At 38.1% G+C, this 27,833-nt stretch overlaps 1 protein-coding gene across 1 annotated transcript in view; it reads right to left on the bottom strand.

The window, feature by feature from the left end:
• The window catches only part of GPR158 (G protein-coupled receptor 158), a gene marked incomplete at both ends in the record, with an annotated part of 172,116 nt that overhangs the window by 61,393 nt on the left and 82,890 nt on the right, over nucleotides 1-27,833 (bottom strand). Inside the window, 2 exon segments of the mRNA XM_083378725.1 lie at nucleotides 127-344; nucleotides 15,635-15,737. Of these exon segments, the coding sequence (XP_083234851.1) occupies nucleotides 127-344; nucleotides 15,635-15,737 (321 nt within the window).

Genomic DNA, 27,833 nt, shown 5'->3' with positions numbered 1-27,833 from the left:
AAGTAAGTAATAAACAAGTCTTACTTATTAAGACTGTTGGGACAATCACAGACAATTCCCTGATATAGCTATTTATGACAAAGTGAGAAGGATGATTTAAAAACTGGAAACTGTCCTCACATTTACCTTTGCCTTGCGAAAACGGTAGACCACCAGCATGCTTATGAAGTCCAACAGCATACAGAGAGTTTGGAAGGAGATGACAGCAAGCCGTAAATAGTGGTCCTCCTGTGCATAGCAGGGAGTATCATCTGTACAATCAGAACATCCTTCCCTGCAGGGCAAGCAGGTGTACAAATCCTCAGCCATCTCACTCCTGGAAAAATGGCTCTCAGCATCCTTCCCTAAAAGTATCAGATATGGAAGAGGAAACAGTATTCATTCAAGTAGTAGAAAAACAAAAAGTTTTGCCTTGGTGAGCAGGTTCTACCCTTGCATTTGATGGACCATAATTACAGAGATCTAAGGGACGCAGTGGCTCAGTGGGTTAGGACGCTGAGCTTGTCAATCTGAAGGTCGGCAGTTTGGAGGGTTGAATCCCAAGTGCTGCGTAGCAGAGTGAGCGCCTGTTACCCGTCCCAGCTTCTGCCAACCTAGCAGTTCGAAAGCACATAAAAATGCAAGTAGAAAAATAGGGACTACTTCGGTGGGAAGGTAACAATGTTCCTTGCGCCTTTGGCGTCTAGTCATGCCGGCCACATCACCACGGAGACATCCTCGGACAGGTGCTGGCTCTTCGGCTTTGAAACAAAGATGAGCACCGTCCCCTAGAGTCGGAAACGACTAGCACGCATGTGCGGGGGAACCTTTACCTTTACTAATTACAGAGATATTTGAAAAAAAATCACATACCTCTTGGAGATCAGAAATCATTAGCCAAGTTTCCCTGATTGTACATGCTACATTTTGGGGCCACAAGTCCAGAAGTTATTTAAAACGGAGAAGAAAGACAGTAGGGAGTGAGAACTTTTTTCACATTTTAATGTTAGTGAAGCAATCTATGCTACTGTCTAGAGGGGGAAGAAAAGCTGTAAGATGAATTGTGTCCATTAGGGCTATACATGTTTGGAAAAAGAATTGAAATAATTAGTTCAGAATAGACAGCAGCTTCTTTAAAGCAGCTCCATTTATTCAGGTTTCCATGTAATCCTGGAAAAAAAATACAGCTGCTTTAAACAGTCACATTAAAGATGTAGCTGCTGGATATGCTCATTCAAATAAAGTTGTCTTTTGCGGAGTCTCACTCAGAAAATAGAATACTGGTTTAATTACTTTAACTAGGTCCTATGCTCAAAGTACCTCTTCTGCATCAACTCTTAAATAAGTACTGCCCTAACATGGAGGTGGAGGTGCTGGTCGGAGGGGGAGTGATGCTGATCTACAACCTGGTTGCATCCATAAATTAAATTAATTTATCTAACTATGCTATTGGTTTGAGATAATCTCTAATATTCTTTCCATACCATTATTCATAATATACAATAATTTTTAATATTTGTTTATTATAATAGAATTAAATTTTACAACATACCAAATGCATCTTTTAGAATAAAAGACAATATTTAAGTATATATACTACAACAGAATGTATGCAAAACTGCACACAGAAATATTTGAAAAGAATTTACTTGCAAGGTTTTTTAAAAAAAATTATGTGGGAAATGAGAATATTTGCAAATTTTAGAGAGATTGGAAGGAAATTTTTTCAACCATTTCTAGCTGAAGTGATAAATCCTTGTGTAAATTCTTTGTCCCATTTGAAGAGACCAAGCCTTATACATCAGTTCTTACATATTCACTTATTTTTTTAGAGAGATACAGTTGACTCAGAAAAATGTTTTACGTCTGTTTAGAATGGAATAGAGCTGGAAGGGACTTTGAAGGTCTTCTACTCCAGCTCCTTTGATGCCCAAGAACTAGGGCATCTCCAACCAAGTTGCCTGTCCTTGCTTGCTTGCTTGCTTCCTTCCTTCCATCCCTCCCTTCCTCCCTCTCTCCCTCCCTCCCTCCCTCCCTTTTTTCCCTCCCACCCTCCCACCCTCCAGTCCTTCCTTCCTCCATTCCTTCCTTCCTCTGTTCCTCCCTCCCTCCTTCCCTTCCTTCCTTCCCATTCTCATCTCTTTCCTTCCTCCATGCTCAGGAAGAGGGGATGGGAGGGGAAGAGATTGTCAGGGCTGCTGGTGTCCATGCTGCCACTGGCCGTCGCTATCCCAAGCAGGTGGGGGCGGTCCCAGTGAAACGGAAGCCTTGTGGCTGCGAGGCTAGGTCAGCGAGGGGGGCATGGAGGCGCTGGTCGGAGGGGGAGTGATGCTGATCTACAACCTGGTTGCATCCATTAAAGCCAGAATGTACTCAGCCTTAGATCCATGGGGCAGTCCTGGAACCAGCAAGGAGCTGCCCCGCCATCTCTGCCCTGCCCCTGCGTGTGTGCATAGGAGATGGCCAGCACCAGCATCATGGGTGAAGTCAGCCTGTGGGGCAAGACTCCACCTGCTCACTACCTCTTGCGTGCATGCCCAGGGGGTGGAGCATGGTGCCCATCACTCATTCCAGGGCTGCCCCATGGATCTAAGGCTGAGCACATTCCAGCTTTGATGGCTGGCACCAGGTTGTAGATCAGTGTCAAGGTGACACGGGCTGGTCCTTCGTTGTTTCCAGAGCAAGTCGGCAGGCCACATGCAACCACATGGCGGGCTGGATCTGGCCCACGGGCATTGTGTTTGACATGTCTGGTCTAGTAAAACCTCCAATAATGGAGTGCTCATGATTTCTGAAGGCAAGCTGTTCCAATTTTCCTCACTGTTCAGACGTTTCTCCTTCCAGGTTGCTTCTCTCTTTGATTATTTTCTAACCATTGTTTCTTGTCCTGCCCTCTGGTTCTTTGGAGATTAATTTGACCCCCTTGTCTTTGTGGCAGCCCCTCAAATACTGAGGCAGCCCCATGTCACCCCTAGTTCTTCTTTTCTTTGGACTTAGCCATACCCAAGTCCTACAGCTGTTCATATGTTTTAGTCTCCAGGCCTTTGGTCATCTTATTTGCTATTTATTTTGTTAATTTTGATCAAAATGTCATAGAGTTTAATAAGCCAATTAAATAATTTCTGAACTGCTTTGATGTTTCAAGGAGTTCTTCATAGGTAGGCAGCAAATTCTAGTCTCCCAAATTAGGAGAAAATAAATCTAAGAAAAGCTGGGTCAGCCTGCAGCCTTCAGTATAATTTTATGCACCCTTTGGCCTAATTTCTAAAAGACCTCTGCAAGAATTTGGCTTACATATTTGTTAAAAAATATATTTTACAATGATTCTCAACCTCAGCAACTTTAAGAAATATGGACTTCATCTCCCAGAATTCCCCAGTCAATGCTAGCTGAGAAATTCTGGGAATTGAAGTCCACAAGTTCTTGAAGTTGAAAATACTGTAGCAATGTAGTAATACTGTAGTAATTTTGTCAACAAAAAAGGAACATACTGAAAGGTACTGTAGGCAGGATCTATGTATTGTGAGAGAAATAATGCCTACAATTTCCTACCAAAGTGACAAAGGTTCAATTGTGAGGCCAATGAAGAGGAGGTAGGTTTCTTAGGTACTTTTCAAACAAGGCTTCCTTGCTGCTGGCAGTGTATAGGACAGAGGGAGGGAGGAGTTACTTTGCTTCTGCCATCCACTAAACACACGTATGTAATCCAAAAAAGGAAAAAGAGAGACTGGAAGAGGATGGAAAAAGAAGAAAATGTATGAACCAATTTTTCCCATAGGAAAGGTCTTATAACAGTGAACTGAAGGGATGAGAGCTATCCACTGTCTCTTGCTCTCAAACAATGTAGTTATGAATTTTTTAAAAAAACAACCCATCCCATTTGAACATTAACAGTATGTTGCATTCAGTTATATTGCAGACATGGTCATGTTTATGGATACACAGCATATCTGGATTTGATTTAAATCTTAGGAAGTCTTTGGGCTTAATATATATATGATAATTTCCCAGTGAGTAAGGCAATTACAGGATTGGGGGGAATTAGGCCTTTGATAGGTGAGTGATGATGTAAAATTCATGTGATACACATGGGTGAATTGAGGAGTCCTTATTGCTTTTATGAATTTGGAGGGTCTTTTGTGTTTTTAATGAGATGGTAATGCAGTTGAAGGGGTTTCTTGGGACTACAAAAATGGAACTTGGGGGGGCAGAGCCAGCTGTCAAAGCGGGCGGCTGTGTGAAAGGGCTTCTCTATATCACACAACCTCTCACAGAGTGTCTGCGGGGGCTCCTCGGAGCCATTGGAGGTCCTGGAGGGACAGCCGAAGTTGCAGGCGTCCCGGAGAACCTACATGAGCGGCAGCCCATGTTGGGGATCCGGAGAAAAACCCGATGCAAGCGGACTGTGGAGAAGGAGGCCAGTAATGGCCGACATGAAGATCTGACAGAGGGACGGAACTAGCATCGACTTAGTGGAACAACGGTGGAACGGAGCTGACGAAAAGTAATTCCAAGATTTTTACATTTAAAAAGTGAAAGGGAGCGCTTTTGAAAAAGATGCTGGCTAGAAGAGGGAGCCTTACTGAGAGGGAGCAAGAGGCGAGAGAAGCGATGAGAGATAAGGTGACAGGCGAGAGCGACAAGAAGAAGGAGCCAGGAAGTTAGAAGATCATAAACTAGCCATGAGATCAGGCGAACTGATAGAAAGGTAACGGGAAAAGATTACTTTTTGAGTCTTGGAGACTGAACTCTTGAGAAAACGAGTGTGGACTATAAGTAGAAGGAAAGTGAATAGTTTGGACAGACTTTGAAGTTTTGATTTATAAGACACGGGAGTATAACAGATCCAAGATGGAGAAAGTGACACAGCAACTTTAGGACTGCAGTTTTGATAGTGAGACAATTACTGGCCATTGGCTGAAGAAAAAGATATAAAAGGAACTACAAATTCAGAGTTGGAAATTTATAATTAAAAGGAAAGTGACTTTGATGAGACAGGAAGATAAAGGTGATATATAAATATAGATAAAAAGACACATAAATATAAATATAAATATAGACTGACTGCTTGCTATATTCGTGAAATAATTATATTGCTGCAATTGTTGATTGCTAGAATGGATAGAATTGAAATAATCAATTATATATATATATATATATATATATATATATATATATATATATATATATATATATATATATATATATATATGCATCTTTGGTTATTCGGGTTTTTCCCCACGTAGAACTAAAGGTGTAGGGGCGACGTTTCGACGGAATCCCATCCGTCATCATCAGGCTGGTGGCTTCTGCTTCCTTCTTCTGGGAGAAGCATGTGGCTGTTTGTTCCTCTTTTTTAAACTGCCAGAGGGGGTGTGTTCTGTGGGTGGTGTGCTCTGATTGGGTGGGGGAGTAAGTGTGTTCTGATTGGGTGGGGGTGTGTTTTGAGTGGATGGGCTGGTCTCAGCTGCCAGCCTTAGAACTGAGCTGGTGAGTTGTGCTGCTATATATTAAATTTAATTTAATTGATATATTGATAAAGGTTTATTTAAGGTTAAAGGAATTAACTATTTGTAACAAGTGGTATTAATTGAGCAATGTCTTAGGGGTTTGGTTGAATTTATTAATATCATAAGAGCCACAACAGATTAGAGATAGAGGACAGGGTGGCTGTTGATTTTGATAAATCTCCCCAGAATTAGGAAATAGAAAAGGAGGTAGTGGTGGAGGGAGATAGAGGGGGGAAAAGAAGGTAGAAATACCCCATAAAGAGTATTTTTTATAAAAGACTGGTTAAATATGACAAGCATACCAAACTTAACAAAGATCAGTGCAGGAAAGAGGGCAGTGCCGCAGGAGTTAGGGATGTCTTCAAGCCCTTCTAGTCAGAAGTCCATTGATGACATGCTATAAAGGGAAAGGTCAAATTCCTTTAAAGATTTACAAGCCCTTCTGCAAAATATGCAAGAAGCAATGACTAAGAACCATGAAGAGATGAAGAAAGAGATAGTTCAAGTGAAAAATGATACTGGTGAGCTCAAGGAAAAAATACAAGCGATTGATGGTAAATTTGAGGGGATTCAACAACAATTAATAAAAAAAGAGCAAAGATTACAGGAAATGGAAGTAAGAATGGAGAAGGAGGAGAAGAAAGTAGAGGACTTAAGTGAAACACTAATCCGGGCGAACAGAGAACTTGAAACAACAGTGATCTTCCTGGAAGCAGAGAAAGCCGCCCACTATCTGCGCTTTCAAAATGTTAAGGGAGAAAAAGGTGAAGACCTGCCAGACATGATGGTGGACTTAATGTCGAAGGCATTAGGCATAGGAAAAGATGAAATGTTGGCAGAAATTGATGAGACATATAGGGTCCAAACTAACTGCAAGGAGACATAATCTTCCGAAAGAAGTACATGTGAGATTGGTTAAAAAATCGACTCGGGATGAATTACTACATAGATCAAGAGAGGAGCCGCTAGACTATGGAGGACAACAAATAACAATTCTCAAACAAATACCTAAAAGAATGAGGGATTTGAGACGAGGCTACCAATTTTTGACATCGAAATTGATTAGATATAATGTGAACTTTAGATGGCTAACTCCAGAAGGCATTCTAGTCACGTGGCAAGATAGAAGGTATAGATTAGACTCGATAGACAAGGCAGAAGATTTTTATAAGCTCCACTTTAAAAATGAAGATGAAGTAGAAGGCCAAGATGGAGGGGACATAAGAGAAAGGGATGCAAGACAGATGGCTATAGTAGGGAAGATACTAGGAACAGAGGATAGAGGAAATAAATCTGGAGAGACTACAGAGAAATATGAAGGCAGAGACAAAGAAACAAGAGAGATCCGCACAACGAGAAGCACAAGACCCAGATATAAGTAAAATAAAGGGAGAAGAATGCAGGATTTTGTCACTGAATATTAATGGTTTAAACTCGCCAATGAAAAGACGGAAAACCTTTAATAAATTTATTCGTCAAAAATTAGATATAATTGCAATTCAGGAAGTTCATATAAAAGAACAACAGAAATACCTGTTAGATCAACCAAAATTAGGAAATATATTTGTATCATTAGATCAACAAAAAAGAGGGGGGTGGTATTATATGTGAATGAGAAATTGGTAGCTAAACAAATTTATAAAGATAGAGAAGGTATAATATTGATAGTTGAGGTAGAAATAAACCATAGGAAAGTAGTGATAGTAGAAATATATGCCCTGAATGGAAACCAAGAACAGTTTTTTAAAACGTTACATAATAAGATATGTGATATAGACTACAATGAGATCTGTGTGCTAGGAGACTTCAATGCTATTATTGATAATAATTTGGACTACGAGGGTAATAAGACCAGGAAAAGGAAAAGAAGAACACTACCAAGATCCTTTTTCAAATTGGCCAAAGATCTAAACATCCAGGACATATGGAGAGAAAGGAATCATGAGGCTAGTCAGTATACATACTACTCTAATCGACATAGTTCGTGGTCTAGGATTGACATGGTGTGTATGTCAAGGGAAATTAACTCTGAAGTCGAAGATGTGTGTATAGAGACAAGCACCTGGGCAGACCACAACCCTGTGAAATTTAGCTGGAAAGGGTCCAAAAAACATCTAGATGGACTATACAAAGATCAATATTAAAAGAAGATGACTTCAGATTAAAGATGGAGAGAGAATTGGACTTCTTTTTTAAAGAAAATAAAGCCGAAGACACCTCTGTCCAAAATCATTGGGACACAGCTAAGGCAATTATGAGAGGAGTAGCTATAGCATACATGGCTAAAAAGAATAAGGAGAAAAAACAACAACAGAAAATGTTAGAAGGGGAATACAAAAGATTAGAAACAATACTCCAACATGAACCACAAAAAAAGAATGTAAAACAACAAATGGACTTAATTAAACGTAAACTTAACGTCTTAGAAAAAGAAATATTAGCACAACAGATAAGACGTATAAAACAGAACTTTTTCAAAAATGCAAACAAACCTGGTCGATGGCTTGCACACAAATTGAAAAAAGAAAAGGAGAAAAGTTGGATTAGTAAATTACTAAATTACTAATTAGTAAATTAGTAAATTACGAGATGACAAAGGGAGAATACACTATCAAGAAGAGGAGAAAAAAATTATAGCCCAGGAATTTTATGAGAAATTATATAAGGAAGATAGCCAGGAAAATGAGGAGAAAGCGGAGGAATGTTTCAAAAAAAAGCAACACTACCAAAAGTTACGGAGGAAATTAAAAATATGTTTAATGAAGAAATTAGGATGTCAGAGGTGATTACGGCCATTAATAAACAAAAAAATAATAAAACATTGGGTCCTGACGGCCTCCTGATAGAAATTTATAAGGAACAACAAAACATTTTAGGACAACCTTTATTGGATGTGTTTAACGCGGTCCTGGATGAAGCAAAAACCCCAGTCATGGTCAGAGGTGAATATTGTCCTGATTCCAAAAGATAACACAGACCATATATCAATTCAAAACTATAGACCAATATCTTTACTTAATTCTGACTGTTAGATATTTACAACAATTATACCTGAGTGATTAAAAAGGTTTTTAAATAATTTTATACATGTGGACCAGAATGGATTTCTAGCCAAAAGACAAACTAAGCACAACATTAGGATAATATTGGACACGCTAGAATATTACGAAATACATAGTGGACAAAAATAGCATTATTATTCCTAGATGCCCAGAAGGCCTTTGATAATGTTAAGTGGCCATTTATATATCAACAACTTAGGTATATGGATATGGGTGAAAAATTTATAAACATAATAAGGGCAATATATACTAATCAGGAAGCTAAAATAATAATAAATGGGGAAACAACCAGGAAATTTCAAATACAAAAAGGAACACGACAAGGATGCCCTTTATCCCCATTACTATTTATACTGACGCTAGAGGTCCTAACGAGGATAATTAGAAATGAACCACATAGAAAAGGATTAGAAATTAAAAAAGAAAATTTTAAACTTCAAGCATTTGCGGACAATTTGGTCTTTATTATGGAGGATCCACAACAATTGGGACCGAAACTGTTGGAAGAATTAGATAAATATGGAGAAGCCACTGGGCTGAAAATAAACAAGGGTAAAACTGAAATGATTGTTAAAAATATGACGAATAAAGAGAAAGAAAACTTGGCTAGGATTATGGATATACAAATAGTTAAGAAGATAAAATATCTAGGAATTACTATTATGGCTAGATGCACTTCAATCAAAGAAGACAATTATGACAAAATAGTGAAACAAATAAAAGAAGACCTGGAAAGATGTGGAAACTTGAGCCATTCATTGTTAGGGAGAATTGCTGTCATAAAAATGAATGTACTACCTAAAATCCTCTTCCTCTTCCTATACAACTTGATCAAAAAAATTTTGGGAACCTGAACAAATTAACATTAAATTTTATATGGCAAGGGAAAAACCCAAGGATTAAAATGAAACATCTACAGGATGTTAAAGAAAATGGGGGTTTTGGAGTACCAGACTGGGAAACATATTATCATGCAGCGGTATTCACCTGGATTAGAGAATGGATAATTTTAAAGAATAAAAGATTATTAACTCTAGAAGGCCATGATCTGCAATTAGGCTGGCACGCATTCCTATGGAATGAGAAGCAAGGGCTATATCAACATTTTCAAAACCATTGGATTAGATAAGCGTTACTTAAAATTTGGAATAAAATTAGAAAACAAAATTACATTAAAGTACCAGTCTGGTTGTCCACCCTTGAAGCAATAGTCTACCCAAATTTGTTTAATTTGGAAAACAATACTGCATACAAAGATATTATGAATGAAATTGAGAATTGAAATCTAGACAGGAACTATTTTATTTATTTATTTATTTAATAATATTTATATACCGCCCTTCTCCCGAAGGACTCAGGGTGGTGAACAGGGCAAGAATAAAAAATACAAAGTTACAAAAGTTAAAAAAGGATTAAATATATGCCCACTAAAAACAGTAAATACAATATTAAAACAACAATAAAAAACAACAATAAAAAACCCCACCAATCCCCCATCAGGCCAGGCCGGCTTGTTCGAATAAGAATGTTTTTAGATCGCGACGAAAGGAGCGAAGATCGGGCGCCATCCGGAGCTCAACCGGTAACTGATTCCATAGCTCCGGGGCGCCCACAGAGAAGGATCTCCCCCTGGGGGCCACCAATCGACATTCTCTGATCGGTGGCACCCTGAGGAGGCCCTCTCTGTGGGAACGTACAGGGCGAAGGGAAGTTGATGCCGGCAGCAGGTGTTCCCTAAGGTACTCCGGACCCCTGCCATGTAGGGCCTTAAACACCATTACTAGTACCTTGAATCTCACCCGGAAGACAACTGGCAACCAATGCAGCTCACAGAGCAGAGGTGTAACATGGGAGTATCGGGAGACTCCCAATACAACTCTCGTGGCTGCATTCTATACCAGTTGGAGCCTCCGGGTGGTCCTCAAGGGCAGCCCCATGTAGAGAGCGTTGCAATAGTCCAGACGAGAGGTCACGAGCGCGTGAGTGACCGTGCATAAGTCATCCCGGCTTAGATAGGGCCGCAACTGGCGCACCAGGCGAACCTGGGCGAAAGCCCCCCTAGAGCAACAAGGGATAAAATTGGAATGGTGGGCTTACCTACAGATACAAACAAGATATGGGAAAGATAAAGAGTGGGGGATAATATTCAAGAAACTGCATTGGATAAAATTTTATTAGGGCCAGATGAGAAACAAATAATGAAATTGTATAGTTTGCTATTGGGGTACAAAATGTTTGAGGAACAAGTTAAAGAACCAATGCTGATATGGGCTAAAAATTTGGGACATGGCATAGATTTTGATATTTGGCAAACTCTCTGGGATAGAAATAAAAAGATAATGCTGGCCTCAGTTTATAAAGAAAATTTATATAAAATGTTTTACCGGTGGCATCTCCCCCCAGCACGATTAGCCAAAATGTACAAGACAATATCCCCTAGCTGTTGGAAGTGTTCCGAAGAATTAGGTACTTATTTTCATGTTTGGTGGTCCTGTAATAAGATGCAAAAGTATTGGCAAAGGATTCGGATATGGTTAGAAGAAATATCAGGACGGAGTGTAGATTATAGACCAGAATTTTTCTTACTAGGCATAACAACAGAGAAGCATACCAAAGAAGAGTTATATATAATGATACACATCATCACAGCAGCGAGAATGACGTTCACCCAGAAATGGAAAAACAGTGAAATACCAGACGAGAGTGAAGTGATAAATGAAATTTCGGTGTGCACAGAAATGGGCAAGTTAACTTTGGAAATTAAAAATAAAGACCAATCAGATTACTACAAAATCTGGAATAAGTTTTACTCATGGTGGGAACAGAAAGGAAGGTCTCAACAGAAACACACAGGATGCTGATTTCACATATTACTAGAATAAGGTGGTTGATAAGACTGAATATTGGATAACTGTATATAAATGATATGTACATAAAGTGTATTTATGTATATAAAACACAAAAATTATGTAAGACAAGAAGGATTGTCAGACCGTTAACACCTTGTCCAAAGTTTTAAATAATAAAATTTGCTATAAAAATGGAACTTGAGGGCAACAGATTAAATACAGGATGTTCAAACTCAACAAGACAACCAACAACTACATCCAGTTTTGGTCACCACAATGTAAAAAAGATGCTGAGACTCTAGAAAGAGTACAGAGAAGAGCAACAAAGATGATTGGGGACATAAAGGTTGCTGGAATTGGGAATGTCTAGTCTAATGAAGAGAAGGACTAGGGATGACATGATAGCAGTGTTCCAATATCTCAGGGGTTGGCACAAAAAAGGAGTCAAGCTATTCTCCAAAGCACCTGAAGGCAGGACAAGAAGCAGCGGATGGAAACTAATCAAGGAGAGAAGCAACCTAGAACTAAGGAGAAATCTGACAGTTATAAAAATCAATTAGTGGAACAACTTGCCTCCAGAAGTTTTGAATGCTCCAACACTGGAAGTTTTTAAGACGAGACTGGATAACCATTTGTCTGAAATGGTATAGGCTTTCCTGCCTAGCAAGTGGTTGGACTACTAGAAGATTTCCAAGGTTCCTTCTAACTTTATTATTATTATTGTTATTGAATTCACAGACCTCATCTATTAATGAAGTATAAGACCATGACTTCTGAATAATATGCACCTATCAATTTGGGCAGACCTCTTTAGCATGCAACTTGTTAGCCATTGGCTTACAAATCAAATGCTCTAAATATTTGCTCATGATCCAGGTTACCTGCTTTTCATTCTGGTTACTTGTCATACATGATTTTGATATCTATCTGCTAACATCTGTATCATTTTTAAATGCCCTTTAAGAGTATTTAAAGCCTTTTGCTCCAAGGTTTTGCCTGAAAGGTTTCAGAAGCAGGGTAGTTTCCCACTACCTCCAGTTGCGACTGGTTGGTTTCTGAGCCTTTGGAGGCAGTTCCAAAAAATTAACAACTTGTCTATTTTTTGGCATGAGTCTGAGAAACAGAATTGCAAACAAAATTCCATCTGCCCTGCCATCTCGGCAGCCCACTTTACCTCCCAGTTCTGCCTCGACCTACAACTGTGCAGCCTTACAGAAAGCAGAAGGATGGCAAAATTTTAAGTGGTAGAGGCATTTGGCCGGCAAACTCTTGATTATTAATGATGGTGAGCAAGCAAGAACACAGCTTGACTTTCAGATTCCTTGCTGGGTTTGCAGAGCTGGCTGTTAGATAAACAATCTTTTTTCAAACTAATGTGCTGAGGAAATTTCACAGAGCACTGGAGGTTGCAAAATCAAATTCTACTTTTTGAGCTGGGCACAAATAGCTTTCTGAACTAAAGTAGAAATGTAAAATGCATGTTTTTAGAAAACAGCACATCTAACCCACTTTCTCAACTGAATCACCTGGGGACTGACTTAAAGCTGTAATTAAGAAATGCTGCCCAATTAGCAAATAACCATCATTCACTCCTCCTCTTAGTCCTAAATGTTTTGCTAAATCTCCCTGAAAATTAAGGGGGCCAATTTCTAAATAATTATTAATCAAATTGTATTGCTTATCTCCAATATTTCTCTACACCCAACCTTATTTGGTGCCACCATGTTTTATTCTCTCTTTCTTGACAAGGATATTTTCTCTTGTAAGCACTGTTTTTTATTCTGTCCAAATCCATTTTTCTTTTTCTCAAGCTTTGCAAAATAGCTCTTCCGGTCATGACTGAATATTGCTGTACTATAAAATGCTCAATGTACATTCATTTCAATGATATCAGTAGCCTTGTTTTATGTAGCAAGAGAGGTGACAGGGTACATTACTGACTTTAAACCTGTGGCTTTTTCTTTCATGGTTTGACACTTGATATGAGCTATCTTACCTTTTGGCTCCGAAAAGATATATATACAGTATATATTCAGTTTGGCAGACTGAGAGCCTGATTAAAAAAAACAACCCAGTTTCTCAGAAGCAACAATCTATGTAAGTTCTGTGCAATGTTCTTGCAAGTGAGTATCCATGTGCCAGCATTTATTTAATGTTTACTTTGGATTTTTATTGTCACCATGAATGCTAATTTTAGTGAATACAATTTGAAAGAAACAAGTCTAAAATAAGCTTAATCCAGTTTGAATTTGGCATATGGATACTTTTTAAATTCTAGGTTTATGAACATATTGCGAACTCATTTCTAATTTTATTTGTTCGCTATTTTTTTCTGTAATTATTCTGCCCCATTATTAGAAATATTGCTTGGCACTTCCATTTGTAAGGCTTGATGGGCTAATTGGAACACAGAGATACTGTAGCTTCAGTTCTCTTCTCTGTCAATTCTTGTATTCCTCTCTGCACTCACAAGTTAGTGTCACTGGCCATTATTCCCTATTGGTTGCCAGAGAATGCAGAACTTCTGTATTGAAGGCATGTTTTACATTAGCTTGTTGGAGAAGAAGATCATTGGAGAAGATCTGATGTTGGGAAAGACTGAAGGCAAAAGAAGGGGACATCAGAGGATGACATGGTTAGATAGTATCATTGATGTAATGACCACGAATTAGGGGCAACTTCAGGAAAACTAGTGAGGGGCTGGTATGGTATGGTCCATGAGGTCACAAACAGCCATACACAATTTAGTGACTGAACAACAACAATTTGATGAAAGAGGTCTGGAGGGAAAAACCATGACACTGGTTTCCTCCAAGCTTTCAGATGCTGCTGCCTCTAATACAAAGTTACAATAATTGGGTTGTAAGAATCCAAATGACTACTGTATGAAAGCCAAGATAAATTCTAAGAAGTAGCTGTTTGGATGTTTGTGGTCCAGATGTGCTAGTCCTATACATCTAACATCTATGATATATGTGTTCATATTTACTTGTAAACAAATTCATGTATTACTTATAGCGGCAGATTTGTGCTTACATATGTGATTTGCTAAAGAACTAAAGAACTGAAGAACTACTAGCATTTCTTGTGCAAAAATCATGAAGAAACATTTGTTTGGAGAGACAAATTATGATAGAATTTAGAAACATTGATCCTAGAGATATTGGGAGCTCAGAAGTATTAATAGTACCATTGCAAGCCAACACATGGAAGCCAACAAGACAACTTTTTTGGGGGTAGAATTATATACTGCTCAAAAAAAAATAAAGGGAACACTTAAACAACACAATGTACTGTATTTAATAGTAGGGTGTCTTATCTTGTGTTCCCTTTATTTTTTGAGCAGTATATATCATGAGAATAAACGGGCATTGTTAACAACATGCACTAATTTTAAAGTGATAGGGGTAATCAAGTGATTGCAACCTCTTAACATTTTAAGATACAACATACTTTCAAAGGGAGAAGGACTTACGCTTACAATTTTGAAAAAGGTAGCCATTGCTGTAGATGCCTCCGAGAGTAAACTGAGCATAATTTATGTACAAATATGAAAAAGTACAAGGAAGATTCTTGCTACATTTAATTCTGTACACCACTCGTGATTGTCTGATCAGATTAAATTATTCATTCTACTAGCTTGAGGGAGACTGAGCAAGCTTCCCTTTTCAGAGAAACATATAAGAAAAGATAAGTTTAACAGATTAAAAGACATCCATGAATTTGGGAATACCAGTGGTAATTTCTATAGATTGTAGACCAAGCATACATTTAAACATTTCATACAGCTGTTATATAGAGAAATACAGTATTTTTCAACCACAACAATTTCAAGATGAGTGGATTTCCACTCCCAGGATGCTGGCTGGGGAATTCTGGCAGTTGAAGTCCACCCATTTTAAAATTGCTGAGGTTGAAAAACACTGATATAGGGGAAGGAGTAAAATTAACAAAAAGACAACTAATATGCATTTTAAAATAGCTGCTGTCCTTATATTGGTTCTGAAAACTGTAACAGCCCAGGAGCAAAGCTTTTACAAATCAAAAGTGGATATGTTTTACAGACTGTAGAGAGCATCACAGATGACAAACCACAGGCCTAAAATTTCTTAAGTGATTATATAATTCCTGAGTTGCAGAACGTTATAGTCGGGTACATAACCCTGACAAGGATAAAAGGGAATCTTACATTATTAATGTGTTCTCTCTTGCAGACTTAAGCAAAAGCACTTACTGTGAAAGATGTTCATTGAAAATATTTTGGGATTATAGAATCCAGTCTTACAAATGCATGAGTAGGCTCCAAGCACAAATCCCAGGCCTTTAATTGGTATACACTAGAAGAAAGAAAGGCAGACAAGGGGGGAAAAGATGAAAGACACACCCATTTTCCTTTATGGAGACATTGTAGTAGTTCATCTCAAGGCCAGCAATTCAGCAAGTGCGGTTCAGTTTTCTTTTGTAAAAAAAAATGATAAAAGAGATTTTTAAAAGACCTCAGTGCAACAAATGAAAAGTACATTATTACCCAGACAAGATTTCTGTGGCATGGTATAATGATGAATTGTTCTTTTCTCTTGAATTTTGCAAAAATTTAAAGGAAGAAACCTCTTTGCTTCCAATTTATCTGGTGAACAACTCTAATGCTCTGATTCACTTAGTCAATTCGAAAACCAAATTTGTTAGGTGGAATCTCCACGGTTCATTAATATTAACATAAAAAAGTGTCTCACATCTACATGAGCTTTGTATTTAAACACTCACAGTGATTTGACAGAACAGCGTGAAAAGGAAATGAATTAGCATAATAAAAAGATAAAATATATGTCCTTGTTAATTTGTAGGATTTAGAGGTAAAGTGGGATGAAAACTTTTTGGTGGGAATTGCTAACTTCTAGTGTGAGAAATCTTTCATAGTTCCGACTGCTTGATGAGTACCATCTTGTTTTCTCTTGCTGGAAGCTGGTTGGGTGGAAAATGGTACTGAACAATTTGGAGGAACCAATTTTTTCTCTCTCTTCACATCCCACCCCATGTCTTACTACTAGACTTTAACTCTCCGTTCCTTGTTCTGACTTCTTGTGCGTCACTATTCTCCTTCCAGCCTTCATTCACTTCTCATGTACAGTTTCCTTTGCTCTGATGGCCTTCTTTTCTTCCTGAAATAGGCCATTTAGAGAAAAATATTGTGCCTATCCACTGTTTGGCTCTGTGAGGGAATTCTAGCACACCTCCTCCCCCTTTGAAAAGTAACCCCCATTTTCTTGGTCTTCATTGGGGTTCTAAAGATGTGGTCAGAAAAGTCAAGATTGGAGTCATCATGCTACAGTCAAAGAGCTGCCTGTTTTTTATGAGCATCACACATGCAATGCATGGAAAAACTAAGCAAATCTTGGGTTTTACGTGTATCTTACATGCATTGCACAAATATGTAAAACCACAATATCCATTGTTGTGGCTGTCATGTTAACTTTTTTGCCTGTTCCCTTGAGATATCCCTGGTCTTAAAAAATTTAAAAATATGTTAAAAAAATAAAAGGTGGATCATTTCTGCAAATGAGGGACATATGTATATTTTGTCTGTAGTGTACATATATATAAATATATCCATATGAACACCAGTCCTATATACTGTATACCCTGGACACAACATATAATATAATTATAGGTATATTCATACATTAGGCATTTAATGTGAAAATGCCTTACTTTGTTCACCTACTGAACACTTAGATAACACAACTATATAATCACTGTCATTCTGCATGCTGCCAATTCTTCTTTTGCCTTTCATCAAATCACAAAAAGTCAGCCCTCTTTTCAGCTCAGCAAAACATTATCACAATTTCTACATGAATAGAAGGCTGTTTTTCTGTCTTTCCATCTTTTTACCATGGCAGGAATGATACATCAGGCAAATGAGCTTATCACAATTCAGCATACAGCCATTATAATCTTTGAGAGGCCAGTTATTTCTGACACATCTTTTAATCTATATTAATCAGCAATGAGATTCATTTCCAGGATGCAGAAGAATAAAGTAAGATCGTAAATGCTGTATAGTTTTTAATGTTCTGAGCCTTTTAGAAAGTTATTAATGGTATCCCTACAATTAAATATATTAAGAAAGAAAGAAAGAAAGAAAGAAAGAAAGAAAGAAAGAAAGAAAGAAAGAAAGAAAGAATTATGCAATTTAATCCTACATAAACAGAATATAAAACACAAAAATGTTATAATATTACACTGTAGTATCCTTGCACTGGAACCATAGCTGGTGATGCATTTTAGGGTAATTTAGAGATTAAGCATAGTGGGATGTATCTACAGAAAACAATTCCAATATTCCCCCCCAAAAAAATTAAAAAAAGTTAATTGCAATTCCACTTCTCTTATAAATGGAAGAAAATAAGAGACAGTTGCTTGTCAGCTATTGCTGAAGCTGATTTTAAAGACAATTTTGAACTGTTAATAACACATTATAAGGCCCAATTACATTTTTCTAGTATGCATCCTTAACTGAACAAATCTCTTTGCTTTTAAATCAGCACAGGATACATTGCTTGCAAAATAAATCAATACCTGAAGCAAAAAAAGAAAAAGCCTTTACCAGCATGTGAGAAAGAGATGGAGCTGTTCAAGAAAAAAGGGGAAAAAACCTGGTGTAAGGATATGTTTATTACAAGTACACAAGGGTGTGCCCATTTTCATCTGTGAAAATAGAATGGAAGGGCTTTGTTGCCACCATAATACAGTAAGCTGCTTCATGGCTTGCTGCTTTTGCTACATCAATGTAGAAAATGGCCAAGCTCTTTAGTTTGTAAGAAGCACTCTTGTTAATAGTCTACATTAAGTAGAATAGAGGTATCACTCTACACTGATGATAATCAGGTTATTATTGGTTTATTACAAAGCCCGCCACATGTTTAGACTGGATTTGGCATTTTTATCCACATATCAAGTTCTTCCCAATGACTTGGGATAGGCAAATGTTGATGTTTGATGGTGTTAAAGGTATCACCAAGAATGTAAGCTGTTCCAAGTAAAGCTATCTTTTGCAATTGACTGATGGTGATTTTGTCAATGCTGATGATGTTCAGCAAGTGCTCCAGTTGTTTCAGAATTGCCCCCAAGGCACCTATTACTATTGTAACTATTTATGCTTTTTTGCCATAGTTGTTCTATTTCTATTTATAGGTCTTTGTATTTTGTTGTCTTCTCCAGTTCTTTCTCTTCTGTTTGCTGCCCCCAGGTACTGTCACGTCTATTAGCTAGACTTTTTTGTCTTTCTTATTGACTATGGTTCAGTCTGGAATGTTTACATGGCAGATGCTTGTTTGAATTCTAAAGTCCTGGAGCAATTTAACTTCTTTATGATGATGATGGTGATGATGATGGTTTTCTATTATACTTTTTCAGGTCAGGGATAGTACAACATGAAGCCCTGCTAAAGTTTTTCAAGGAACTATGCTTTTTTTGTATTTTCCCATTTCCTTGGCCATTGTGGGGCATTAGTTCCTCCAATCCAAGTGAAGGTGTCTCTGAGAAAACAGGGAATTAGTTTGGCTCCGGAATTCTGGGAGTTGAAGTCCACAAGTCATAAAAGAGCCAAGGTTGCCTACCCCTGGGATAGAAATTAGGAGTGGGGATCAAAAAAAATCAAGATACAACCATACAGAGTAGTTGAAACCCCATTTTCCATGCATCATACAGTATGTACATAAAAAGAGGAAGATCTTCAATTGGGCAATCACAGCTGACATCTTGCCTTGATTGATCCCTTTGTGGACAACCCTGACCTTAACTAAGGCCATGATTTCTCCTAGGCATCCCATTATTTTTCTCACCATAACCTATGTTAGAGTTTCCAAAGCTTTGGAAGAGAGAAGGTCTCACCTGTTGGACAAATCCCCATATTCCTTCTGTTGCAATGATTCTTTTGATCCACTTTTTCTTATCCTTATTATTACAATTCCACTTTTTTCTTTTTTAAAAACACATTTATCATTTTATGATCAAATTCAGGAATATTTATCAATGAGACAATTCTCCATAGTCCTTTAGAAAAGGAAATGATTCACAATTGATTTGTAATATAGATTTAGAGTGACCAAACAACAATATGGATAATTTTCAAATGAGGCTGAACAATTCGGAGTGATTTTGTGTCTATGGTTGACTATAAAGGATCACACAGTGAACCAAGCTTTGCAACAGAATAAGAATAAGTTGTGCGTTCTATCCCTCTACAATGTTCAAATTAAAATGGCTGCATGCAGTCACTAAGCATTGCACCAGGGTACAGGGTATAGTGGTTTATTCCATAAACTATGGTTAAAACAATAGCTTAGTGCAATAGGCAAACCAGGTTTATGCTTGCTGAATTCAGCAGAATATGCTCATTTTCATAACCAAGAGCAGTATTTCCAAATGTATTTGAATATACTGACAGAATAGGTCCTGTTACTTCATAAAAATGAAAGAAACATTCCAAGTGCAGGCATCAACATATAGCCCAAAGTGAGATAGTAAATTATTCAAGGACACTGCTGACTAGGAAATTCTGGGAAATTCTGGGCTTAGGAATTCTGGGAGTTGAAATCCATGCATATTAAAGCTGCCAAGTTGGGAAAAAACCATGGCTATAGTATTTCCTATCTCAGTAGGCAAAAATTGCAATTGCAATTTGTAATGTGCACAAATAATATTTTGAAGAAGAAAAACATTTCTAAAAAAAAGCTTAGCAAACTCATATTCTCTCTGTCATCCAGTTATCTATCCCAAATTTTCAACTGCTAAGAAACCAGGCAATCAAATCATTTTTTTTTCCAGCTCTCATGAACACCACCTTAGCTTCCTTGGCTGTCATCGTCATCCTTCACAGGATCTCCTTATGAATTGTTGTTGCTGTTGTTGTTGTTAGATGTGAAGTCATGTCCGACCCATCGCGACCCCATGGACAACATTCCTCCAGGCCTTCCTGTCCTCTACAATCTTATGGAGTCCATTTAAGCTCACGTCTACTGTTTCAGTGACTCCATCCAGCCACCTCATTCTCTGTCGTCCCCTTCTTCTCTTGCCCTCAATCTTTCCCAGCATTAGGCTCTTCTCCAATTATTCCTTCCTTCTCATTAGGTGGCCAAAGTATTTGAGTTTCAACTTCAGGATCTGGCCTTCTAAAGAGCAGTCAGGGTTGATTTCCTCTAGGACTGACCTGTTTGATCGCCTTGCAGCCCAAGGGACTCACAGGAGTCTTCTCCAGTACCATAGTTCAAAGGCTTCAATTCTTTGGTGCTCAGCCTTTCTTATGGTCCAACTTTCACTGTGATACATTGCAACTGGGAAGACCATAGCCCTGACTATACGTACTTTTGTTGGCAGGGTGATGTCTCTGCTTTTTAGTGTGCTGTCTAGATTTGCCATGGCTTTCCTCCCCAGGAGCAAGTGTCTTTTAATTTCTTGGCTACAGACCCCATCTGCGGTGATCTTGGAGCCCAGGAAAATAAAATCTGTCACTACCTCCATTTCTTCACCATCTATTTGCCAAGAATTGAGAGGGCCGGATGCCATGATCTTGATTTTCTTAATGTTAAGTTTCAACCCAACTTTTGCACTCTCCTTCTTCTCCCATCTCTTTAAGAACTTGCCACAGTTTGCTGTGATCCACACAATCAAAGGCTTTAGCATAGTCAATGAAACAGAAGTAGATGTTTTTCTGGAACTCCCTAGCTTTCTCCATGATCCAGCATATGTTGGCAATTTGATCTCTAGTTCCTCTGCCTCTTTAAAATCCTGCCCGTACTTCTGGTAGTTCTCGATCCACATACTGCTGGAGTCTAGCTTGTAGAATTTTAAGCATAACTTTAAATAGCATGTGAAATGAGTGCAATGGTGCGATAGTTTGAACATTCTTTGGCACTGCCTTTCTTTGGAATTGGAATGTAAACTGATCTTTTCCAATCCTGTGGCCACTGTTGTTTTCCAAATTTGCTGGCAAATTGAGTGTAGCACTTTTACTGCATCATCTTTTAAGATTTTGAATAGCTCAGCTGGAATACTGTCACCTCTACTAGCTTTGTTGTTGCTCAGCTTTTCTAAGGCCCACTTTACTTCACATTCTAGGATGTCTGGCTCGAGGTCAGTGACCACCTCATTGTGATTATCACAATGTAACTATACATTCTTGTATAGTTCTTCTGTGTAATTTTGCCACTTCTTCTTAATCTCTTCTGCCTCTGTTAGGTCCCTGCCATTTTGGTCCTTTATCATGCCCATTTTTGCATGAAATGTTCCCTTCATCTCTCCAATTTTTTTGAAGAGATCTCTAGTCCTCCCTATTCTATTGTTTTCTTCTATTTCTTTGCACTGTTCATTTAAGAAGGCATTCTTATCTCTTCTAGCTATTCTCTGGAATTCTGCATTCAGTTAGACGTATCTTTCTTTTTCTCCCTTGCCTTTCGCTTCCCTCCTTTCCTCAGCTATTTGCAAAGCTTCCTCAGAAAGCCATTTTGCTTTCTTGCATTTCTTTTTTGGGATCGTTTTAGTTGCTACCTCTTGTACAATGTTGAGAACCTCTGTCCATAGTTCTTCAGGCACTCTGTCTATCAGATCTAATTCCTTAAATCTATTTGTCACCTCTACTGTATATTCATCAGGGATATAGTTCATACCTGAATGGCCTAGTGCTTTTCCCTACTTTCTTCAGTTTAAGCCTAAACGTTGCAACGAGAAGCTCGTGGTCTGAGCCACAGTCAGCTCCTGGTCTTGTTTTTACTGACTGTATAGAGCTTCTCCATCTTTGGCTGCAGAGCACATAGTCAATCAGATTTCTGTGTTGACCGTCTGGCAATGTCCATGTGTAGAGCCGTCTCTTGGGTTGTTGGAAAAGAGTGTTTGCTATGACCATCGTATTCTCTTGACAAAATTCTAGCAACCTATGCCCTGCTTCATTTTGTACTCCAAGGCCAAACTTGCCTGTTATTCCTGTTATCTTTTGGCTTCCTACTTTAGCATTCCAATCCCCCATGATGATAAGGACATCATTTTTTGGTGTTAGTTCTATAAGGTGCTGTAGGGCTTCATAGAACCGGTCAATTTCATCCTCTTCAGCACTGGTGGTTGGGGCATAGACATGGACTACTGTGATATTGCATGGTTTGCCTTGGATTCGAACTGAGATCATTCTGTCATTTTGGGGATTGTATCCCAGGATTGCTTTTCCTACTCTTTTATTGACTATGAAGGCTACTGCATTTCTTCTAAGGGATTCTTGCCTGCAGTAGTATACCTGATAGTCATCTGAATTAAATTCACCCATTCCTGTCCATTTTAGTTCGCTGATTCCTAAGATGTTGATGTTCAATTTTGTCATCTCTTGTTTGACCACATCCAGCTTTCCTTGATTCATGGATCTTACATTCCAGGTCCCTATGGAGAAGAAATCTTTACAGCATCGGACTTTCCTTTCACCACCAGATACATCCACAGCTGAGCGTCCTTTTGGCTTTGGCCCAGTCACTTCATTCTTTCTGGCGCTACTAGTACTAGTCCTCTGCTCTTCCCCAATAGCATATTGGACGCCTTCCGACCTGAGGGGCTCATCTTCCAGTGTCATATCATTTTGCCTTTTGGTACTGTCCATATGGTTTTCATGGCAAAGATACTGGAGTGGGTTGCCATGGATCCAATGGATCACGCGCGCACCTCCACCCGAACACCCGTTTGGAGACCTGCTGGTGTTCGGGCCGAGGTGCAATTTGGAGACCTGCTGGTGCCGGTTTAGAAAGCTGCCGCGGCTTGCAGCAGCTTACTAAACTGGCACCAGCAGGTCTCCAAACGGGTGTTTGGGCGGCAGTTTGGAGGTCCCGGGGCGGCGGCGCAACCCAGCGCCCGTCACCACAGAGACCCGTCGCCGCTGGTGTGCAGGTGCGGCAGCTTTCCAAACCAGCAACAGCAGGTCTTCAAACGGGTACCGCCACTGCCCGTTCCGAGAGGTTCGCGCACAGCTCTCCTCCTATTCGGAGTGGTGCGCACGCACCTCTGCCTGTTCCAAGAGGTGCGCGCGCAGCTCTCCAAACCTTTGGAGTGGTGCGCGTGCACCTCCTCCCGTTCGGAGTGGTGCGCGCGTACCTCCTCCCGTTTGGAGTGGTACGCGCGCACCTCCGCCCGTTCGGAGAGGTGCACGCACACGGGCGACTGGGAGCCGCAGGAGACGGCTCAAAGAGCCGCATGTAACTCCGGAGCCGCGGGTTGCTGACCCGTGAATTAGAGGATGAAAGGGAGAAGTTGAGATAAGGGAAATTTGGTCATTTCATTAAATTTAAAACATTTGGAAATTAGTTGAAAATAAGGATGCTATTTGTTTAATACTTAAAAATTGGACCTAAAAGAAAAAAATTATGAATATGTTTGATTTATTGATTAACTCAGACAATATATATAATGGGCTTTGATTTATTAAAGGGGAAACTGTATTATTAATTAGATGATGTAAGATGGTGGGAAATAGATAATTTTTAGGAAATAGAACAAGATTATACCCAAATAGATAAGATGTGCATTTTGAATATTAGATTTTGTTATGAATTGAGATAAAGGAAACTTTGGTTACCTAAAACCTGGAAATTATAAATATCAAATGTTAAATTTGAATATTGATGGGAAACTAAAAATTGGGAAAAACCAATAACAGGACATTGGTTGAATGTAAAGATTGAATGTAAAAGTAATTAAGATATGAATAAGCTAAAAAATTATTGATAAATGTAATAATGATGTTTTTATTTAGTTGATATAATAAGAAATTTATTAGCTTAAATATGAGAGTAGATTTTAAGGTAAAAAGAGAGGAAATATTTGAGGTTATAGTTGAGATTTGTACTAAAGATTTTTGTATGTTATTGAACTATTGATTAACCCAGCCACCACATTTCTTTTTAAATACTTAAATGTAAAATTAGAAAAATTAATAAAAATATTATTTAAAAAAATCCTGGTCATACAGCCTATTTGTTTGCCCAGCTTTGCTATATTGTCCTCTTTAATTAGAAATATAAAGCATTTAGTTTTCAATACTCAAAGGATATTCACTGAATTACGACTTTTCTATTCATTTATGTATTTGCTTTATTTCAGTCAAATTGTTTCCAAAATATTTTAGAAGCAGTTAAAACAATTTAAGGCAGCTGAGCTCAAAAAAAGAACCCATTTGCACATACATAAATATAAGTCTTGTTTCAAAGAATAAACTTGCCTGGAGAATATGATCATATGTTTTGGGTGGAGGTATCCTACCTCAGGTACCATCATTAAAAAGGCTCTGCTGTCAGTCATCACCTAACCTTTAAAAAAATGGGGCATCTGAAGAATAATTTCAGTTAATCAACTCAGACTACAGGGAACTGAATAAGACAGAAAATTATTCTTCAAATCCTAGAGATCTTTAATTTTCTTTATTACAAAATCTAAAAAGATGGCATTCAAAATACACACTTATATATTTATATTAACCTGTGGCTCCGGAGCCGCATGCGGCTCTTTCAGCCGTCTCCTGCGGCTCCCAGTCCTCTGCCATGTGCAGTCCAAAAAAAAAGTGGGACTAAAAAAGTTCAACCAATCAATTCAAATATGCAGGGTAGGTGCATATCTCGCCTTGGCTCCACTCTTCAGTCAAACCCTGTTCTGTGCATGCGCACATGTACGCACATACACACACATTTTTTGCGGCTCCCAGTTTTTCCTTTTGTGAGGGAACCGATTCCGAGTGGCTCTTTCACTGTTTCAGGTTGCTGACCTCTGACCTAGACAAATTTTGGCACAGACTATGATCCCTAAAATAGATTTCTTATTAAGGGCAAATTTAAAAGCAATAGGAAAGCTTCCTTAATCTGGGATTCCCAGATGTGTTTTAGGGTTTTACTCTCCATCATCCCTCAACGGTTGACCAAGCCTTTAGATACAGGAAGTTGTAATGAACATTTGAGAACATAGTGCTGCCTTATGGAATATGATCAAGACAGACTGAATAAAAGAGAAAGAGAAGACTCCATATATTGCTCTGTTCTGGGACTACTGTATATCTTTTTTTTCCCTGCAATAACCTAGAAATCTAGTTTTCCCTTTTAGGAAGCTAAACAATTTTAGTCTTATCTTCTACCTTCAGCATTTAAAACACATGTCTATGTTCTGTTTCATCACAATAACAGACACAGAAAGTTGGCCAGCTCTTCTGCACTAGCTACTCCTCTGGGAAATTGTTTATTGAGTAGAAAAATGAGAATTCCCACCTCCGTGGACTTTGTGATGATAAGGATGTGCATAAATATTTTAAGAGGGAGAAGAGGTCAGGAAAAAAAGCCAATTACAACATCTATCCCCTACATCAAATTCCTATTTCTCTTTAAATAGATTTGCACGGTTAGATACTGGTAAGCCTCTTCCTGAAAGAGAGGAGGACGGTCCTTAAAAAGAACCATAATAGTATTCCAGTCAGTGCCATTGGAAGATGGCTGGGTGTGAATCCCTTGCATGGTAACCACTTAATACATTTCTTGCCATGTTTCACTCCAATACTAGATGAGAAGCATTGTTGTTTTATTGTTGTTATTATCTGTAAAAATAACAATGGTGGGATGCAAATAAAAAAATAACAATAAATAAATAAATTGTAGAAAATTACAAAAAAGTGGGCAGACTTAGCATTTTTAAGGATTCTCAAGACAACACTCAGCTATGGGTGCAAGCTTTTTAAGGTAACAACAACAACAACAACAACAACAACAACAATAATAATAATAATAATAATAATAATAATAATAATAATAATAATAATAAAGTTGAAAGGGACCTTGGAGGTCATCTAGTCCAACCCCCTGCTCAGGCAGGAAATCCTATACCATTTCAGACAAATGGCTCTTCTTAAAAACTTCCAGTGTTAGAGCATTCACAGCTTCTGGAGGCAGGTTGTTCCACTAGTTAATTGTTCTAACTGTCAGGAAGTTTCTCCGTAGTTCTAGGTTGCTTCTCTCCTTGGTTAGTTTCCATCCGTTGCTTCTTGTCCTGCCTTCAGGTGCTTTGGAGAATAGCTTGACTCCCTCTTCTTTGTGGTAGCCCCTGAGATATTGGAACACTGCTATCATGTCACCCCTCATCCTTCTCTTCATTAAACTAGACATTCCAGCAACCATTCCTTATATGTTTTAGCCTCCAGTCCCCTAATCATCTTTGTTGTTCTTCTCTGTATTCTTTCTAGAGTCTCAACATCTTTTTTACATCGTGGTGACCAAAACTGGATTCCAAGTGTGGCCTTACCAAGAGATGAAACATAGAAACATAGTCCGAAAACTAGTTTTACACTGTTTTTATACTGTAAGGTATGAAAAAGTGGTTCATTTTTTGTTTATAGTAAGATAATTTAAAATCTATATTATCCACTTGCATCTGGCCAGCAAGGAAATGATATTAACATGGATTATCTAGGAATCATGAAAAGACACATGTCTCCTCTTTCATATATGTCAATCATATGGATGAATAAATTACATAAGTAATGTTCCTATATCTACCTCTTACTTTCACAAACTTATACTAATATACTTTACAATAGGAAAAAGATTTTGAAAGCAATGAGATGGAATACCAAATGAAAGACTACAAAGCAAACACAGAATCATGTGTACAGAAACCTATTGATTTCAATAGGTTTTGAATGGTGAGCACGGAGTTTACAATTAGAACATCAGTTTTTCATTTTAAATTCATTTCCTCTGTCCTATCTTATTTTTCATTCTGGGCAACAGCTTCTTCCTGACACATTGTGGTGATTAATCAATAACTGTCTGCTTCTTAGTAAACAAAATAAAACTCCAGATATTTGTGATTTAAAAATAAAGTTCAAAATTCTTTTGGCCCTGAAGTAGCAACAAAAGTAAAAAGACGCAACAGTTCCTTAAATAAGTAGTAGCCCAACAGTTTATCATATATATCCTTTTCTGAAATTGTACTAGGTTTTGTTTTGTTTTTTGTCATTCACTTTTGTATTCAATCTACATTTGTTTGGTACACATTCATCCTTGATCTCATTTCCTCTCCTTTAGTAACATATTCCCATTGTATCCAGCTGTTATGTTTCTCATAATATATCAAGCTTTCATCTTTATACAGTGTTATAAAAATGATGGAAGCTTGATTTTGCATAGGTCTTAACATTCATGACTTGCAAGAAATCATATTAGCTACTACCTTTCTATCACCATTTGCATGACTTAAAATTTCAACATATTCTGATCATGATAAGCATTCTACCATACTACACAAGTTCAAATACTTGCTCTAAGTTTTTGCAGTTTATAACCAACTTTCAATTTTTCTTTCTTCAATAAATATGACTTGTTCTTTGATGTGTTAATTTTTAGATCCCTACTCTCCATAGTATCATA

The sequence above is a fragment of the Vipera ursinii genome (genome assembly GCF_947247035.1).
Source record: "Vipera ursinii genome assembly, chromosome: Z".
NCBI classification, from domain to species: domain Eukaryota; kingdom Metazoa; phylum Chordata; class Lepidosauria; order Squamata; family Viperidae; genus Vipera; species Vipera ursinii.
This window is presented reverse-complemented; position numbering and strand designations above follow the sequence as displayed.